The 19,865-nt window shown below is 36.7% G+C and overlaps 1 protein-coding gene across 1 annotated transcript; it reads left to right on the top strand.

The window, feature by feature from the left end:
* Positions 1-1,252: 1,252 nt before the first annotated feature.
* LOC131158575 (uncharacterized) lies at positions 1,253-2,556 on the top strand. The gene is made up of 5 exons (XM_058113444.1): positions 1,253-1,384; positions 1,500-1,673; positions 1,805-1,914; positions 2,074-2,405; positions 2,495-2,556. The coding sequence occupies exons 1-5, from the start codon at positions 1,253-1,255 to the stop codon at positions 2,554-2,556; spliced, it is 810 nt and encodes a 269-aa protein (XP_057969427.1).
* Positions 2,557-19,865: the final 17,309 nt, after the last annotated feature.

The raw sequence follows: 19,865 nt of genomic DNA on the forward strand, positions 1-19,865 counted from the left end.
AATAATATATGAGCCCATAATGACACGGGCTCATGACATTCAACAAGACTCCGGTCGGACCTGATAACCTGACTCTTTTTACCGAATCAATATTGATCCGGCATATTTAATAAAACTAATTTTTTAATTTTTCAAAAAAATCCCACGAGTATGCCACCTAAACAGTTTTTTTTCATATAACAACAAATTTCGGAAATCAGAACATGCTGCTGCTGCTTCTTCTTCCTCTTCCTCTTCCTCTTCCTCTTCCTCTTCTTCTTCTTCTTCTTCTTTCAAGAGGACAGGCTTGGTCATGAATCCACAGGTTAATTAATTAATTAATTCCTCTCTGCACTCTCAACCTCTCTCACTCTCTGTTTAGTTAATTTCCTGCTTGTTCAATCTAATTGCTTTATGTCAATTCCTGCATGCATGCATTGGCCTTCTTTCTTTTCTTTTCTTTTCTTTTCCTTTCCTTTCCTTTCTTTTCTTTTCTTTATTGAGATTTTTCGGACGTTCAAATCGTCCTGTTTTTTTTTTCTTGAAAAAGTTGACTGGTTTATTTTATTTTCTTCTCAATTTTTTTTTTTCAGGAGCTATTGGGACAACATGAGAAATTCTTTTTGGGAACGGTTGCTCCGGATCCACCAATCACAAAATATAATGTTAGCATACTTCCACCCATACGACTTTACTCCTTGACTTTCTTTTATCCCTCGATTTTTCTCATCCCAAGTGAAATGAAAAATAAATAAATAAATAAGGGATGATGATATTATCGTTAGGGTTTCATAAATTTAACAAATGTCTTCACTTCTCAATATTTTCGCCTTTAGATTTAAATAAAATTAAAAATCTTTTCCCGATAGTTTTGTAAGTAATCCACCACAACAAATGATCGGTTCACCAGTTTTATTAATTTTAATATATTAAGTGACAATTTTACCCATTCGATTTTGACTTTATCGATTAAATGGCTTCACTTTTTAATATTTTCGCACCAAAACTAAAAATCTCTTCTTGATAGTTTAATAATTAACCCACCACAAAATATTATCGATACACCAATTTTATTAATTTTAATATATTAAAATGACAATTTTACCCTTCAGTAGATAGAAGTAAAATATTTTCTCTTAGTTTTTGAACTCGACAACTATCTTCTTGCTAATTTTTGCAGCGTGCGGCCATGAAAGAAATAAAATTAAGCTATAGCTTGGCAATGAGCAAGAGGGCTCCACTAATGTCCTTTTTACAAAAAACTAATGATTCAATGAACTCATCAGAGCAAGTGAAGGCTGCTGAAGCACAAGCAGATCATGGAGTTTCATCATCTCAACCAATGTCTGCGAAGCTTATGGCTTCAAATTTTCCCATTTCATTTATTTCGATTGGCCCATGGAAGGTAATTTAACTCAACACACACCCAAATTAGACAAAGAAAGAATTTTTTTAAAGTTCTTTTTAGTTTTTGTTTAATTTTCAATATTGGTTAAGTTAATTTCTTGATCCTTTAGCAGAAGAAGTCGAGATACACCACCGAACTGACCGCAAAGTTTTACTTTGCGAGGCGAACATTGGTGTGGGAAATTTCGGAAGAGGTTGTGAAGTATAAGATGGAAATACAGTGGTCTGAAATCTCAGCCATTGGAGCTATTTTCAAAGATAGGGAAGCAGGAGTTCTAGAACTTGAGGTCATGCGCACATCCATATACTAATTTTTAGTCTAAGTCCAGTTCTAGCTGAGTTCTGCTTTTGCCTCGAGGTGATTTGAGTTTTTAGGTCGATGTTCATGTCATTAATCAAAGTTGTGTGTTCTGCGCAGTTGAACAAGCCGCCAGCCTTCTCTCGAGACATCGAGAGGGCACCGCAAGTGCATGCAGAGTGGGAGCGATGCAGCGACTTTACTCCTGGAGGTGCAGCTTCCACGTGCAGGTTAATTTGAATATAAAGGAATATGAATTTAGCCTTGGACTGAAATTGCCTATGATGGATTTTGCCTGGTGAAACTTACAGATTACTGCCTTCTTCTTCTTTGATTTAATTTTCCTTTGCTGCAGCTCATGACTTCCATTTATTTCTTTAATTTTCCAGGAGGCATTATCTCAAATTCCCTGCAGGAACCCTTGAGAGAAACTATTACATGCTTTTACAAAGGGACAATAGGCTTTTGAAGTTGAGCAGAACACCTTTCCCAACCCTTGGCCAACCTTATTTCAATTCAATCTCCAATGGCTTCCCCATGTTAGTAGATCCTCTGCAGAGTGTACCTGCAGCAGCATCAGAAGATGAAGTTAGCCAGCTTCAGAATCAGTTTAAATTATCCCAGCCTGTGGTTCCTTGCTATGATCATCACCTTCAGAGTTTCCAACTCACCACCATCCCTTTCTGCAACATTCCTAACCATTCTACTTCTGCACATCAAGGTATACATAAGAGTGCTTTCAAAATTCAAATAAAACAACATTAATTAGATCAGTTTTGAGTTATGGGTTTTCCTTATTTTGGCATGTAGGTGATGTTATCGCCACAAATAGCAGAATTCAAAGTGCAGGAAAAGAAAATGGGGGGATATGAATGTTACAGTTATGCTGCCTGTGCATCCTTACAATCATCGGATTTAAACCTTCCAACCCACCACCATCAATTCCTTCAACATTCCTTTCTGCAGTAAAGATGTTGTCATTCAAGTTTACAAAGTGTTATTAATGGAGCAGCTTCCTAGCTAACGTTTTGTTGAGTAGTTTGAGTTTTCGGCATAAAGCAATACATGGGTGTACCAGCCATAGGCATAGAAGCTGCACAGCTGAAGTATATGGTATTGCTTAATCATAAGTATTATGCTTATAGTTTCTGTTTCTTTTCTTAAAGTTTCCAAGGAAAAGTTTTTAAGATCTCATGAAATAGTCATTCACACAAACTTGTTCCTAAAATTCTATTCCAATGAATAATCTAGAACTGAAATGAACTCATCTAAATGGCAACACTTGAGCTGCTGATTATCAATTAATCTAAAATTGAAATGAACTCACCTCAATGCCTTTTTTTTTTTTCCTCTCTAGTGAATCAACTAGTAATCAAGACCCAAATAAAAATTCCAATTTAATTAACAAGAGCTTATCATATAAAAACATCTAATAAGACCATCTAAAGATTCCAAGGAGGAAAAAATCAACAAATATGTTAGCCTAACATGACTTACTAATTTTGTTTGGACGATAACAAATAAAATGTCACTTAAACATGTTTTGTTGCAAGTGATGAAATTTCAGGAATCAAGTCATTAAGCTCAAGTTCAAATGAATACAAAAGCTGATTGCAAGACTCCATGGAAAAGGAATATGAAAGTTTGAAGATCATGAAAGCATGAATATCAAAGAGGACTTGCTAAAAGCTTAGAGAATTTGAAGCTCAAAGTTCAAATTACTCAACAAAGGATAAGTGTAACGACCTCATAATTAATTTTTTTTAAAAAAATATAAATTTCTCTGATACCCCTGCTATGGAAACTCAGGCCTCAAGGGCGCAGGGGTATTACTGTATACAATATCATACCTATACAGCAGAAACATAAATCACACAACCGCATATACTATACACCAGAACCCAGTATTTCCATCACATAGTCATAAAATACATCTCTCCCCAGTAAAATCTATCTCAAAAATACAAAACTCTACACCATCTTACCTAGTAACTAAGGTAACCAAGAAATCTCTATCCGCGAGTCTGATCTGCTCGCCTAACTGGCTCACCTGAAAAATGTTAGAATAATAGGGTGAGTCGACGCTCAGTAAGTGGAAATATGTTATTACTAGTGTGTGGCGACTAAGTTACATACACTTTAAATAACATCTGAACTGTAATAAATGATAAATCTATAAAACATATCTTACATTTTTCGCAGTTTAAAACATAAATGTATCATTTGTGTTTTCTACTTTTCATACTGCTAATATCATACTATATTTATCAAATACTATAAAATTATATGCATATACATTACTGTGCTTTATCCCTGGAACTCTGTATGTCATGATTTGACCACTCATGACAGGGTTGTGCAGCACGTAGGTGGGATTTAACCTGGTCGACCCTTCAGGTTAGTCACTATACTCTACTCTACCTCAACCCAGCCAAACTGCATCCACTCCTAAGCGCGGGACTGGCTGCTACGTCATCAAACTGGCCCCCTCAACCCAATGAACTGGGGATCTGCATTCTCTCTGAGTACAGTTTGACGGTACCCACACATTATCTGAGATATGTGGTTGCACTCTATTTATATTAGCAACAGTACTGTGCTCTGTATTCTGTATTTATATCTGTTTATAATCTTTTCACAGGAATCTGATACTATATACATACATATATACTCTTTTACTGTTTTCATCATGTTTCCAAAATAACCATAATACTATAATTTTGTACTGTAAATACTGTAATATCTGAATAACTATAGCATCTTGATGCTATACTGTATACTCTGTCTATATAATCTGTCTGTATACTATGTCTATATAATCTGTCTCTATACTCTGAGTGTTATGACATTTAGGAAAACACGACATACTATAAATACTGTATAAAATTATCTGTATAAAAAACTGTAACGTACTGATTCTGAATAAACTATAATATACTAATCTAAATAAATTTATGTATATGTATACTGATCTGGTTAAATATCTATAATAAACTGTTCTTAAATATACCGTGATATACATCAATCTTTATCTGTAAATACTGTATAGTAAGATATGCTGTAAAAAGCTATATAAGTTCTATATCAAAGAAATATCTACTCAGGCCACACATGCGTTGAAAACTCTTATTCTGTAAAAGTTGGATAATAAACTGGTATAAATAAAATCTCTGCTAATATTGTAAAATTCCTAGCATAGCATATTTCCCTTACCTAGTTTCTGAAAAGCCCCTACTGTACTCTGACCCTACACCCGTAAGGTTCTCCACCCAACACCCTAAAAACGACATCCCCCAAAACAAAACATCAATATTTTCCTGCATAAAACATTTCTTATAACTTTAGGGAAAGCATATTTTAAATAAAATACCTTATCCTGAATTTGGGATGAATTTCAAACCACTTCCACCGATGATCCGCTCCGGCAGCCTTGCAGAGAACTTCGTCAGGAGTATCGTGGTGGCCTCAGATCTTCAATCCGGCGAGAAACGGAGTCGAGATCGAAGAGAGAATAAGAGAGGTGCGTTTTAGAGAGAGAGAGAGAGGTGTTAGCTTTGGTGCAACCCCAAGAGGGAGAGTGAATTGGGTATTTCAAATTTATCACCTAGGTCTACATGTTTTAACAATAGTGTAACACAGCCTAGGGTCAATCTATGCGATTAACAAATAAACATACACGTGCAGTAAAGAAAGTGCGAAAATGTAAAGAATACGCATGATATGTTATCGAGGTTCGGCCAAATTGCCTACATCCCCGCCTTGGCTTACAAGCACAAGGATTACCACTATAATGCTCACTTAAATGGGTGGAGCGGAACTTAATACAACTAGGTTAATTCAAGGGGCTAACCTCAACCAACACGCCTTAACAAGATGGCGCACCTAGCTTTCCTAATCGGGTCTAAGCCAATCCAAGACTATTCCACAGGGATAGTCTCCCTCCTCAGGCTCGTGCCTGGAATACAACCAATGTGTATAAAATGTTTGTACACGGAAATACGCTTCTCGACAAGCAGATGTGTGCACCAATATAGCTCAATCAATAATGCAAGCACGAATGATATGTAAATATGTTTAGTGCTCTAATGTGTGCTAAACACTTAATCACGTATAGATTTTCAGTTTAGATCAAGAGTGTATACCCAAGCAATATTTGAAACACACTATATGAATAATACAATATCAGATCAGGGTTTCATAATATGCTAAGCAAGTTCAAGCAAACAAACTCAATAATAAATTTCAATATTCAAAGCACACTAGAATTGTTTGAAGCACTAGCTTTTGAGAAGGATTTTTGCACACAAAATCTAGGTTAGGTACCTTGCAACAACAATGCAAGAACCACAACCCTTAAGGTTGTTCCACACAAAATTTATCAAATGAAATTGGTGGAAGAACCTTAATGCTAAACTCTCTTAGAAAATCGATCAAACAATAATACAAGTGAGAGTTTAAGCTACAGATATTAAACAAAATAGCCTTGGAAAATACTCACAATGCTTGAAGAAATCAAGAATGAGGAGAATGGGAGTGTTTGGAAGTATTATATGGCTAATAAAGGGTTTTGAAAGATGAGAGAATTTTTGCCCTAATCAAGTTTGTTAATCCTTGCTAATTATGACAAATGAGAGAGTATATATAGGCAAGGAGGAATTTTTGACCGTTGGGGACAAAGTGGGTATAATTAAAATTGTTTAAAAGACCATTAAGAACATTAACCTTTTTTACTCCATTTAAAAATTTAGTAAAAATTATTTTAACTTGCGGGGTTCGGGTGTCTGACCAAAGGTTCGGGTGCCTGAATAGACACAGTCAAAAATACAACTTTTAGCAGTTCGGGTGCCTGAATGATGAGTCGGTCGGCTGAAACAAAGTCAATAGCAAATGTTCGATAATTCGGGTGCCTGACTCATAGTTCGGTTAACCGAACTAGGCAGTTCAGTCGCCCAAGTCTTCATTTGAACGTGAACCATCAGTTGCCCGAGTAGTTGAAAAGTGCCCTGACAAGCTTTCGGGTGCCCAAGGAAGGTACGTTCAAAAAGGTTTGGGTGCCCGAAGACCAAGTCAACATGTTGACTGGTTCGATCGCCCGGGACACTTTATATGGCAAAGGTTCGGTTGCCCAAACCCTCTTAGATTTTCCCATTAAGTTCATTTGAGCCTTATTTTGAATCCCCTGGATATAAAGTGATGTGAGGGACTTTGTGTCCTTTGTGTAGGTACCTAAGGTCAAGCTATGGTCGTTTTGAGCATACCTACCTACCATGCATGATGCAAATTATTACACGCCATACACATGCACAATTCGTAATAGATTACATCCCAGAATGAAGAAATAATCAAATGAATACAAAATACAACACATAGATCTTCATTCTTTGACACGAACACCGCACGTGATCATGATATGTCTTTTAGTCCTGAAGCAACGCACAAGGTGAACCTGCATGCAATTCTTAGTACAACCATTAGTACCGAGAGTATTTGTCATAATCAAAACTAGGTGTGACGACCTATAAGGTCAACAATCTCCCCCTTTTTTATGATGACAAATACTTTATGTAAAAGTGAGTTCAGCCAAGAAAGGCTCCCCCTGTCTTTATGCATAAAGATAATTAAAGTAGTGGGTAATAAAAGATTAAGCATAATTAAACACAGTGTCTTACCCCAATTTTGCCTCTTCTCCCCCTTTTGGCAACAACAAAATGGGTTAAGCAATAAAACGCGAAGGCAAAGGATGTCATTTAGATACAGAAGTTTTATTGGGAGGAATTTTAAAAAGATTCGACAGCATGTCGTTTGAAAAAGATCATTCCCAAACATAACCCTATACCTAAGTGACGTGTTTGGAGTTCCATACACAGTATATAGCAAATTTCAATAAAGTAATCCAAACAGAATGTTCACCAAGGAAGTAGGAGAAATATTTAGCATGTGATACCAACTGATAATTTTGATGTTCTATACTCCCCCATTGTATGATTATGCAAGGATGAAGATTAAATTTTCATTTGCCTTTCACTCATTCTTTCAAAATTATTTTCACGTAAATTTTATCATAATCATCTTTTGTTTGCCAAGACAATCTCAAATTTCCACAAGGTATAGTAAATGAAAACGTGTTGGCAAGATACCAAGTGTTATACTTTTGTGATAGTGAGCCTACCAACTATAATCATGCTAACTAATAAGAATACTAATATTTGCAAAAGCATGATATTTTGAAGTGAGCATGATATCTAATATAGATGTTGTCAAGGCATGCACATTGATATCACCTAGTTAATGTATTTGCCAAATGATGTATAGAATGAAAGAACAATACATTTTTGTTTCTTAGGGCCTAATAATTTCAATGTTGAGTGACTCCCCCTAAGAATATGCATTTTCCTAATAAGTCAACTTGAGTAAAATTCAAATGATATTTTGGAAACAAACTCAAGCTTTAAGAAGTTTAGCATTTAGAAAATGATATATGATTGTGTGCAATAATTAAGGAAAAATCCGGCAGCATTTTGCTTGAAAATATGATCAATCCATAATAGCCTGCCAAAATCTAAGCACTTCAAATATATACGCATAACCAGCTCCAAGGAATTTAGAATTTCAAAGCATATGAGCTAAGCATAAATACTTAAAGTCTAAGATCAAATTGCATTTGTACACAAGATAATATATAAACGATCATTTCAATTATTTGGGCAAATGTCTACAGAAAATTCGACAACATGCCTGTTGTAAACAGGACATTTTCCAAAATTTTACCTACATAAAAACGATTCTCAAACAAGCAGTATTTCAAAAGTAAGACATGCGAGAACCTATAATCTACCAACAGACAATTCTCATCCACTGCATTCGCCATTCTCATCCACTGCATTCGCCATGCAGGAGGCTTTCTATACTAAGCATGCATTTCAACAAAATAGACATTTGAGCACAGACACATGCAAAACAAAACACTGCAGATATATATACCATAATCAAAAGCACGATCACCATATCATAATATCTACATGTGTGTGGTGAATGTGATCATCAAAAGAAATAAATATAGAAGTTGTTTTTAAAAAACATACCAACCAAATAAAAGTGTATATGAATAAAACACAATAGATGATCAAATAAGGAACTGGAGCATGATGAAATGGATCCTCATGAAGCACTCCTAGGTCTCCCCGTCATCATGATCATCATCATCCTCACCACTCAACTCCATCTGGTCATCCTCACTGATGTCCTCGTCATTCATCTCTCGCAGCCGCTCACCAAGGATATGGAAATTAGCCCATACCTCAGACCAGAACTCGGTGAACTCGCTGTAAAGGGAGTCAGTCTAGCCTATGAAGAAGACGCTTGCTCAGTTATAGAGACTCGAAACTTATGAAATAAGGCAGAGAGATCGATGATAGATGCCATGATCTCGACACTAAATGGTACGTGAGGCAGCTCCTGTGGGACCTCTTGAGCTCTTGGGTCTCTCTTGTGTGCAGTAGGCAACCACATGTTGCCTGTGAGCTCGTATCCCATCAACTTTAAGGTGGTGGAATTGAAGACGTCAGACGACCAGAATTTCTTGATGGTGGCAAGTGGTGACTTATTTAGCCTTTCCCTAACAAATATCCTAGACAAAATGCCACCATAGGGTAGAATGATCCTCTTTCCAATGGTTTTTACGAACATCCACCGTAGGATCAATCTAGGAAGGTCTAGCTTCTTTTTGGTGAAGAGAGACCACATCACGAAGCAGTCCAAATAGGATACGTGGTCCCTCGATCCTGACTTTGGCAATATGTTGTAGGAAATTAGGTAGTGTACCACCTTTGCCTCTAAAGTCAAGGATCTGTAGCTAAGGGTGTGGGTCAGATCAGCCATTGGATTTGTCATGACTAAATTAACAAACGTACTCACAGTGAAGTCCTACTCGGCTATCTAGGTGGAGGAAGAATCGAGGCAGATGAAGTCGCCACGCTAGATCTCAAATGTATCTTCTAGGTAGGCATTATTAAAATGGAGATCTGTCTCGAGCACCCTGGAGTAGTATCCTTGCCCACCTTAAGCGAGATTTGCATAAAAGAACCATATGAGCAGTAGGTACACCCTTCTAGACTGAAAGGCTATAAACTCATACCATCCTTGATATCGAAACATGTCAAGAACGTTGTTGAAGTTGGTTTGCATGAATTCGATATCGAGGATTTTTCCCAGAATGGGATCTTTAAGACGAAAAATTTTCTTATACTTAATCCATCGATTGGGTGTGAGAAACCACTCGTCTAATGGAACACCAGTGGCAACACGTCTCTGTTCTCTGGCCATGGAAACAAATCGCAAGTAAAACTAGGCTAGGATGTGAAAGGTAAAACTAAGAAGGCTCTCAAATTTGTGGAAGAAATGAACCAATTTTCGTGGAGAACCATTCATATCAGCGTGGTTCGGGCGCCTGAGCATGAGTTCGGTCACCCAAACAACTTTAATTACGAGAGCCCACTGAGTTTTTTTGGCAGCCCGAGGATACGTTTGATCGACGGAATTTCAGGCGCCATTTTGTGTTTTTGAGGGTCAGCCGCCTGAATTAATTTTGCACTAAGTGGACCGGTTGCCGAGAAGTTCCCTGTTAGGTTGCCCCAATCTAAGTTCAGGGACCCGAAGAAGTTCGGAAGCCTGAAATTATTTGAAATTAAAAGTTTAGCTGCCCAAAGTGTGGTCAACTACTTGGTCAAACTTCAGGTTCAGTCAATCGAAGTGCAAATGCACTGAGGGGTTTAGTTGCCCAAGCTTGGTCCACTTGTTTTTATTTGGCTGGATTTTCAAAGCCAAAGATCCTATGGTTTATCTATGACATTTAGGGTGTTGATAGGGCTTGAAGGTGAGCTTAGGACAAGATTTTTTACTTTAATTACTGAACCTCACAGTTGTACGACGGACAGAGTATACTTAACGCTAGATGTTCATATTTAAGCGAGAGTTAAGCACTTTCAACTTTAAATGCAAGGCAATCATGCCGTGTCCATTTGAAAGTGGTTTTCTATTCAAACAGCCAAAGATTTATATTCTAACCAACAAGTATATTAATTTAGTCTAGATTGGTTTTGTAATTGAACTCATAGATTGGCTTGTTTCTTCAAATTACTCAGTCTGCAATATTTCAAATGGTGAGTATACAATGATCTTACATTTATCATACCCAAGCCACTTCCTAACCCCTTAGAGAATCCTCCCCCCTATAGCTAATCCTAACTGCTAAGGAAAAGCTGTGCGATCATGTAATTCCTGTTGGAGCAAGTTCTTCCTTGACTCTCAAAGGGTTTTCTTTCTTAACAACCCATACCATTTTTCTTCCTTTAATTTTCGATGGGTTTGGTGATTCCTTAATTTTCCATACCTGTTTGGGCTTCACACCTTTTCTTTTAAACGGGCAATCAAATGTTGTGTTCCCTTCTTTTTACATAAGATGCATGTGGTGTGAGTGTATTGACCAGATGAGGTACTAGCATAATATTTTGATTCTTTTACAAAGTACCCCATGTATAGGTTTTTCCTTTTCTTATTTTCAATTCCAATATAACCTATACCTTCCTTATTTAAGGTCATCTTTTATGCACCTAGCAGTTTATCAAAGTTTTCCTTACCTCTAGTGAACGTGTAGATGATCTTAGATTGTTCTTCTATTTTCTTCTCTAGATCTTGAGTTTTTGAGTTTTACAATTCTTTGCAAGCATTCTGAAGTTTCAAAAGTTCTTATACAAATTGTTTGCTTTACTTTCAAGATCTACAATCAAGTGGTTCTTTTCATCATCATTAGAAGCTTTAGATTTCAAACCAGCCAATTCCTTTTCTAATGATTCATTCTTGCTCTTTTGTCTTTTAATTTTCAAGCTATTTTTTTCTTTCAGCAAGAATTTTTTAGTCACACTCCTTAATGCTTGCATCATACTTGTTTCTCAACATTGAGTATTTCTTATTTGATTTTACAAGTAACTTATGAGTCCTCATGTATTCAATTTGTAGTTCCTCATAAGATGGCATGCTTTCACTATCACTACTATCATATGATTCATAATCAAATACAACATTCAGATCAACACATGAATCGTGTTCATATTTATCTACTAAGATAGAAGGAACTGGGGTAACCTCATCATTAATCAAAGCAACAAAACACTGGTTACCTCCCTTAAAATTAGTGGAGCTTGAGTCATATGGAGAGATGACTTCCTTTTGCATAGACGCACCGTATCTCCACTCAAGTTCGTCCCAAATTTGCTTAGCACTACTACAAGCCATAACCTCGCATAGAACATTAAATCTAAAGCATGTAGTAAGGTATTCATGGCATCAAAATTTATTTGTACTAAGTTCCTATCATGATCATCCATTTCACACTCAGATTTAGGAACATTTGTACACCCAATAGATTTCATAGGCACACAATCACCCTGATCAATGACTTTCCAAATTTTCCAATTCAAAGCTTTCACATGCACACTCATTCTGAATTTCCATATAGCATAATCATTACCAAAAAATAATGGTGGGTGTGTGACCAGCCTTCCCTCACATAAACGGGATGCACTAATATGAGCCATCATGATCTTTTAACTAACTAACGTCTAAGTCTAAGTTACGAGGCTCTGATACCAATTGTTAGCTTTGGTGCAACCCCAAGAGGGGGGGTGAATTGGGTATTTTAAATTTATTGTCTAGGTCTACTAGTTTTAACAATAGTGTAACACAGCCTAGGGTCAATCTATGCGATTAACAAATAATCATACACGTGTAGTAAAGAAAGTGCGAAAATGTTAAAAACACGCACGATATGTTATCGAGATCACCTTGGCTAACAAGTACAAGGATTACCACTATAATGTTCACTTAAACAAGTGGAGCGACACCTAATACAACCAGGTCAATTCAAGGGCCAGACCTCAACCAACACGCCTTAATAGGATGGCGCACCTAGCTTTCCTAACTAGGTCTAAGCTAATCCGGGACTATTCCACAGGGCTAGTCTCCCTCTTCAAGCCTGCGCTTGGAATACAACTAATGTGTATAAAATGTTTGTACATGAAAATACGCTTCTCAACAAGCAGATGTGTGCACCAATAGAGCACAATCAATAATGCAAGCACGGATGATATGTAAATATGCTCAGTACTCTAATGTGTGCTAAACACTCAATCACATATAAATTTTCAGTTCAGATCAAGAGTGTATACCCAAGCAATATTTAAAAAACACTATATGAATAATACAATATCATATTAGGGTTTCATAATATGTTAAGCAAGTTCAAACAAACAAACTCAATAATAAAGTCAATATTCAAAGCACACTAGAGTTGTTTGAAGTACTAGCTTTTGAGAAGGATTTTTGCACACAAAATCTAGGTTTAAGTACCTTGCAACAACAATGCTAGAACCATAACCCTCAAGGTTGTTCCACATAAAATTTATCAAATGAAATTGGTGGAAGAACCTTAATGCTAAACTCTCTTAGAAAAACGATTAAACAATAATACAAGTGAGAGTTTAAGCTACGGATATTAAACACAATAGCCTTGTAAAATACTCACAATGCTTGAAGAAATCAAGAATGAGGAGTATGTGAGTGTTTGGAAGTATTATACAGCTAATAAAGGGTTTTGAAAGATGAGAGAATTTTTGCCCTAATCAAGTTTGCTAATCCTTACTAATTATGACAAATGAGAGAGTATATATAGGCAAGGAGGAATTTTTGACCATTGGGGACAAAGTGGGTATAATTAAAATTGTTTAAAAGACCATTAAGAACATTAACCCTTTTTACCCCATTTAAAAATTTAGTAAAAATTATTTTAACCCACGGGGTTTGGGTGTCTGACCAAAGGTTCGGGTGCCTGAACAAACACAGTCAAAAATACAACTTTTAGCAGTTCGGGTGCCTGAATGATGAGTCGGTCAGCTGAAACAAAGTCAATAGCAAATGCTTGATAATTTGGGTGCCTGACTCATAGTTCGGTTAACCGAACCAGGCAGTTCGGTCGCCCAAGTCTTCATTTGAACGTGAACCATCAGTCGCCCGAGTAGTTGAAAAGTACCCTAACAGACTTTCGAGTGCCCGAGGAAGGTACGTTCAAAAAGGTTCGAGTTCCCGAAGACCAAGTCAACATGTTGACTGGTTCGGACGCTCAGGACACTTTATATGGCAAAGGTTCGGTCGCCCGAACCCTCTCAGATTTTCCCATTAAGTTCATTTGAGCCTTATTTTGAATCCCCTGGATATAAAGTTATGTAGGGGACTTTGTGTCCTTTGTGTAGGTACCTAAGGTCAAGCTATGGTCGTTTTGAACATACTTACCTGCCATGCATGATGCAAATTATTACACCCCATACACATGCACAATTCATAATAAATTACATCCCAGAATGAAGAAATAATCAAATGAATACAAAATACAACACATAGATCTTCATTCTTTGGCACAAACACCGCACGCGATCATGATATGTCTTTTAGTCCTGAAGCAGTGCACAAGGTGAACCTGCATGCAATTCTCAGTACAACCATTAGTACTAAAAGTGTTTGTCATAATCAATACTGGGTGTGACCTATAAGGTCAACAAGAGGGGTTTTCTTGCACCAAAATTTGAGAAAAATCAGAGTTTCGACTATTTATAGAGTCTAATTCGTTGACGAAACACGTCACCTCGTCGACGAGTCCTGTGGAAAGTTCGTCGATGAACCTGCACCCTCATCGATGAATTTCAGACTTCCGGAAATCCTCTATCGGTATCTTCTCGTTGACGAGGTCCTGAAAAACCCTCGTCGACAAAACCCTTGTGTTTGTTGACGAGGCTTGGAAAAATTTCTGGGGTTATTACAATAAGCTTGAAGACTCCAAGCTTAGAAAATGTTTTAATGTCTTAAGAAGAGTCTCTTTGTAAGTACTTCATTCAAATGATAATTTGATTGGATTTGAAACTCATTAGAAATCTCATTGACCTAGAGACCATGTCTTGAAAAACCCCGAAAAATACTTTTCAAAAGACTTAAATTATTTTGGGGAAAGCAAAAGAGTAAAAAGAATTTGGAATTAAATTAAAAAAATCAGTTTTGGGTGTTTTTAGATGACTGACAAGGTTTTCCCAGTCGACTGAAAAATATTTGAATTGATTTTGAAACAATCCGAGAGGACTCAGTTGACTGACACAGTTTTTTCCAGGTGATTGACAAACACACCAAGCAATTACAACAATCAAGCTTTCTTGCTCTCAAAACTCTCAATACTCTCAAAAGCTCTTTTATGCAATTACTTTCTGAATTTGTCTACTGAGGTTTGTTGGGAATCTCTTACATAATTCTGAGCCTATACTGAATTATTTCAATTAAGACAGAAAGCTCACGGTGATATACTTCTAAAAGCTTCAAACTCTTTCAATTATTATTTTGAATTGAAGTATATTTGTAGAGACCCGAACCAGGAAAATAAAGAAATTAAATAAGAAAGGAAAAAGGGGATTTTCAACATGCTTCATCGATGAACTCTATGTTCTCGTCGACAAAGGCCCATCTAAGGCTTTTTCGCCAAAATTTAGAACTTTGTCGATGAAGAGATCTAGAATGTTCGAAAAATATCAGGCTTAGGGTTCATCGACGAGACCCTTCCTTCATTGACGAACGACCTTGTGCGGCTCGTCAACGAAGACGTCATTTCGTCGATGAATTTGACTGGGTCAAGGGGTCTATAAATATATTTTTGCTTGTTTCTTCATTAAGAAATCAAAATATCTCTCCCTCTCTCTCTAGAACCTGCACCCACACACTCTCTCTCTCTCTCTCTTCGATCCTTCGCCATTCGATACCCATTTCAACGATCGGAGGTTACCACGAGGATTAGGGAGAAAATAGCTACAGATCTAACGGAGTGGATTCTCGATTTTAAGGAAAAGCTAGGGTTCAGTTTTTGAGTGTCTCGGTTGTTTTTTAGGATATAAGTAAAGGGATTATATTATGTTAGTTATTTTTATGAGTTCTAACGGATTGAAATGTTAAAATGATTTTTAGATAAATAGTTACGGATTTTCTAGGGTTTTGAGGCCTAGGGTTCAATTAACTGACTTTATTTTCAAAACCAATCGTTTAAATTTAAGTATGATATTTTTAAAATATAGTATTGTTCTTCCTGAACGTTTTTACCAGTTGGAAAGTCGTTATTTCAAACCATAGATTTGTTTTAAAATCAATCAAAGACGATAGGGTTGATTATCTCCATTTTTCTCGTATTTAGCTATATATTTATATTTAGTAAAATAACAACCTGGAGATATTCATACCCTCGTTTTAGCAGCAATATGTATGTTCTCAAGCAGTTGAGTTATGTATGAGTTACCAGAAGAATATTGTGTGGTATGAGTATATTTTAATTGGCATTAAATGAGTAGATTTTGTGAAATACTGAACTGTAACAGCTATAAGCCCAAATGAGAAATATAATAGCTATATGCCAAAATAAGAGAAGAGAAGAGATGAGATGAGATGAGACGTGACGACTAAATGCTGAGGTTATGATACGCTGATTTTTACCAAGTTAGAATCTCACAGATATATTTTACAGAGATATGTACAAAGTATGTTTGTAACAACTCAGAAAATTTAAACAGAGCCTCGTCGATGAACACAAGGAGTTCGTCGATGAGAATACATAAGGGTCATGTCGACGAGGACACGTCTCGTCGACGAGAAGATACCGAGAGGGGGGTTTTGGCAGTCTGAAATTCGTCGACGAAGGATTCAGGTTCATCGACGAACTTCCTCAAGGACTCGTCGACGAGATGACGTGTCTTGTCGACGAATTTAGGACTATAAATAGCTAAAACCCGGATCTTTTGGCAGAATTTTGGCGCAAGAGCGTTCCTTCTCTCTCTAAAATGCCCCTCTCCCCTTCTCTCTTCGATCCCAGCTCCATTTCTTGCCAGATCGATGATCTAAGGCCACCACAATGCTCCTGTGAAAGTTCTCTACAAGTCTGCCAGAACAGATCGTTGGTAGGGCTGGTTTGCATTTTGTCCCAATCTCAGGGTAAGGCATTTTATTTAATATTTGCCTTTCCCCTAGTTATAAGAAATGTAGTATACAAAGAAATATTGATATTTTGTTCTGGGAGATATTATTTTCAGAGTATTAAATGAGGAACCCTGCGAGTGTAGGGTCAGAGTACAGTAAGGACTTTTCAAAATTTAGGTAAGGGAAATATGCTATGCTAGAAATTTCAAAATGCATGTTAGAAGATTATGTTTATGTATATATATATATCAGCTTATTGATTAGTTTTTCCAAAATATTATTGTTATCGGTATTACAGTAGAACTACGTAAATGAAACATGAGATTTTAATTACACATTTGTGTGGCCTGAGTTTATTATAGTTCAGCATGATTTCTTTATGTAACTTACAGATATTTAGTTATACAGATTGTTAGTAGAAGGTATGATTTATAGTATTTTTCAGAATAACATGATTTCTAAATCATAACACTCAGACAGATTTACAGATATCTCAAACAGACATTATAGAGATTTCAGATAAATAATATAGATATTACAGATATACCTGAAACAAAACACATATATTACAGTTCATATTTATAGTGTTATGAATGTTTTGAAATCATGTTAAAGCAACAAGATAAGTATATTTATATATATATAGTATTACACAGTAACAGATCCCTATGGATATTACAGACAGAGATATACAGTAGAGCACGGTACCGTTGCTATTACAGACACGTTGTAATGACCCAGAAGAATTATGATATTTAAATAATAAAGGAAAGGAGAAAAGGAAACTAAAAAGGGGCAAAAACAGGTCTTCATCGACAAGGGTTCTCTTCATCGATGAGAAAATACCGAGTGGGGGGTTTTGGTGATTCTGAATTTCATCGATAAGGAGAGAGTTCGTTGATGAGTTGTCTTTATGACCTCATCAACGAGGTGACGTGGCTCATCAACGAAAGCTAGTGTATAAATAGTGTAAAACGCAATTTTCAGCTTATTTTGGCCGTAAAATTCACTCACTCTCTCTCTCTTCGGTTCCCCTCACTTCTCTCTAGCTTTTTGGGTTCATTCTTCGTCAGATTGACGATTCGAAGCCACTACGACGCTCATGGGAAAGTTCTCTACAAGTTTGTTGGAGCTAATCGTTGGTGGGACGAGTTTGGAATTCATCCCAGATTCAGGGTAAGGCTTTCTACTCATTATTTGGCTATTTGACAGTTGTAGAAAGCGTAGTTTGCGTAGAAATATTGAACTTTAGTTCTAAGAAATGTCGTTTTCAGGATATTGAATGGGGAACCCTACAGGTGTAGGACTGTTTTCTTAGGGGCTCTTCAGGAATCAAGTAAGGGGATAACTAAGCTCGTTATTTTATGAAAATGTATGTATGCCATTACAGCATCTGATTTCAGGAAAATAAATATATTTATATATGTTTTATGTTTGGGAAATACTGTTGTAAAAGATTATATGTTTTAATATGTATGAAACCTATTTCGTGTGGCATGAGTAGAAATTATAATGAAATACTGTTTTCTGGGAATTTGATAAAGATATGGATTTTTATAATGAGAAAAACCGGCGTACGGGCCAAGCTATGGATATGTTTTGCCCGTGTATGGGCCAAGCTATGGATATGTTTGCCGGTGTATGGGTCGAGCTATGGATATGTTTGCAGGCGTACGGGCCGAGCCATGGATATGTTTACCGGCGTATGGGCCGAGCTATGAATATGATTTGCCGGCGTATAGGTCGAGCTATGGTAAAATTTGAAATACCGGCGTACGGGCCGATGATTTTCATGATACACTTATATAAGCAAAACGATATGATGATATTGATTTGATAATTAATAGTATGAGATATCCATGTATCACAGTTTCATTATATGTTATCAGAACCTGGTTGGCTTGGTTTAGGCTAGTACTTACATGGTACCGATGTTATGTGTTCATGATTCATCATGATATTTGTGTTAACGTTGCTGTACAGAGTAGCGTAAGGATGAATGGTCGATGTGGTTTTAAGAAGTGTGAACACCCCTCATGTATGGACCAAGTCTGGCAGACCCATCGGACTTACAGACTGTACTTTTGACTTGGTAGTGGTTGGCCAACCATTGTCAGGTCCCGCTTTCGGGCCACACAACCCAGTCATGTGGGGGTAATACATGACAACAATGAGCTAACCTACCAAGATTGTTTTTGTATTATATTATATGAGATGAATTATGTTTATGAAAATCCTTTATGTTCTGCTTTTGAATAAGTATATATGTTTTCCTAAATATGATACATACAATTTTACTGGTTATGGTTATGTATATGATTATATATATAACACAGAAATGCTCATGTTGCCACACACTAGTGTTAGTTTATTTCCCTTACTGAGAGGTGTCTCACCTCAAATTATATGAACTTTTCAGGAGCCCCTGATAGGAGAGCGAATAAAGCTCCGCTAAGATAGTACAGTTAATCTCCCCTCTTTGAAGGGTAAGTTTTGGTAGGGACAGATGGATTTTATGGGAAATGTCCCCAGGACTTTCTTTTTGGGATATATATACCTAAATATAATGGATGTGGTAAGTCTGGTATTGATATGGATGGTATTATGTATATGATATTATGAGATGCTTATGATTTTATGTTTCTTGTTGCTTAGGATTTCGCATTGTATTACTGTTATATCCCTGGTACCTATGGGTCCAGGTGGATTGTGATCTACTGAGTTTTGTGATATTGGTTTTATTGTATTATGGAAAAAAAATATGTGAAAATTGAGCAAGTCGCTACACACGTGCAACCACATAACTTAGATAGTATGTGGATTCTGTCTAACCGTACGAGGAGAGATTGTAGTCTTCCCAACATGCTGGGTTTAGGTAGCCGATTAGACGAGATAGATTCGAAGATTGCCTAGAGAGATTGCAGTGGGAAGATTGATTCAAATTGATATAGATTGGTAGATGTTACTAATATAGATTGACTTGTCTGGTAGGCCAACCAGAGTAAGTCCAGCCTACAGGTCGCACAACCCTATCATGAGGAAATATATCATGATATACAAATCCCAAGGTATAGCAGAAGTTCCTATGTACAGATATATCACACAGCAACAATTTATATTATTATATTAGCAC

The sequence above is a fragment of the Malania oleifera genome, chromosome 6 (genome assembly GCF_029873635.1).
Source record: "Malania oleifera isolate guangnan ecotype guangnan chromosome 6, ASM2987363v1, whole genome shotgun sequence".
Taxonomy (NCBI): Eukaryota; Viridiplantae; Streptophyta; class Magnoliopsida; order Santalales; family Ximeniaceae; genus Malania; species Malania oleifera.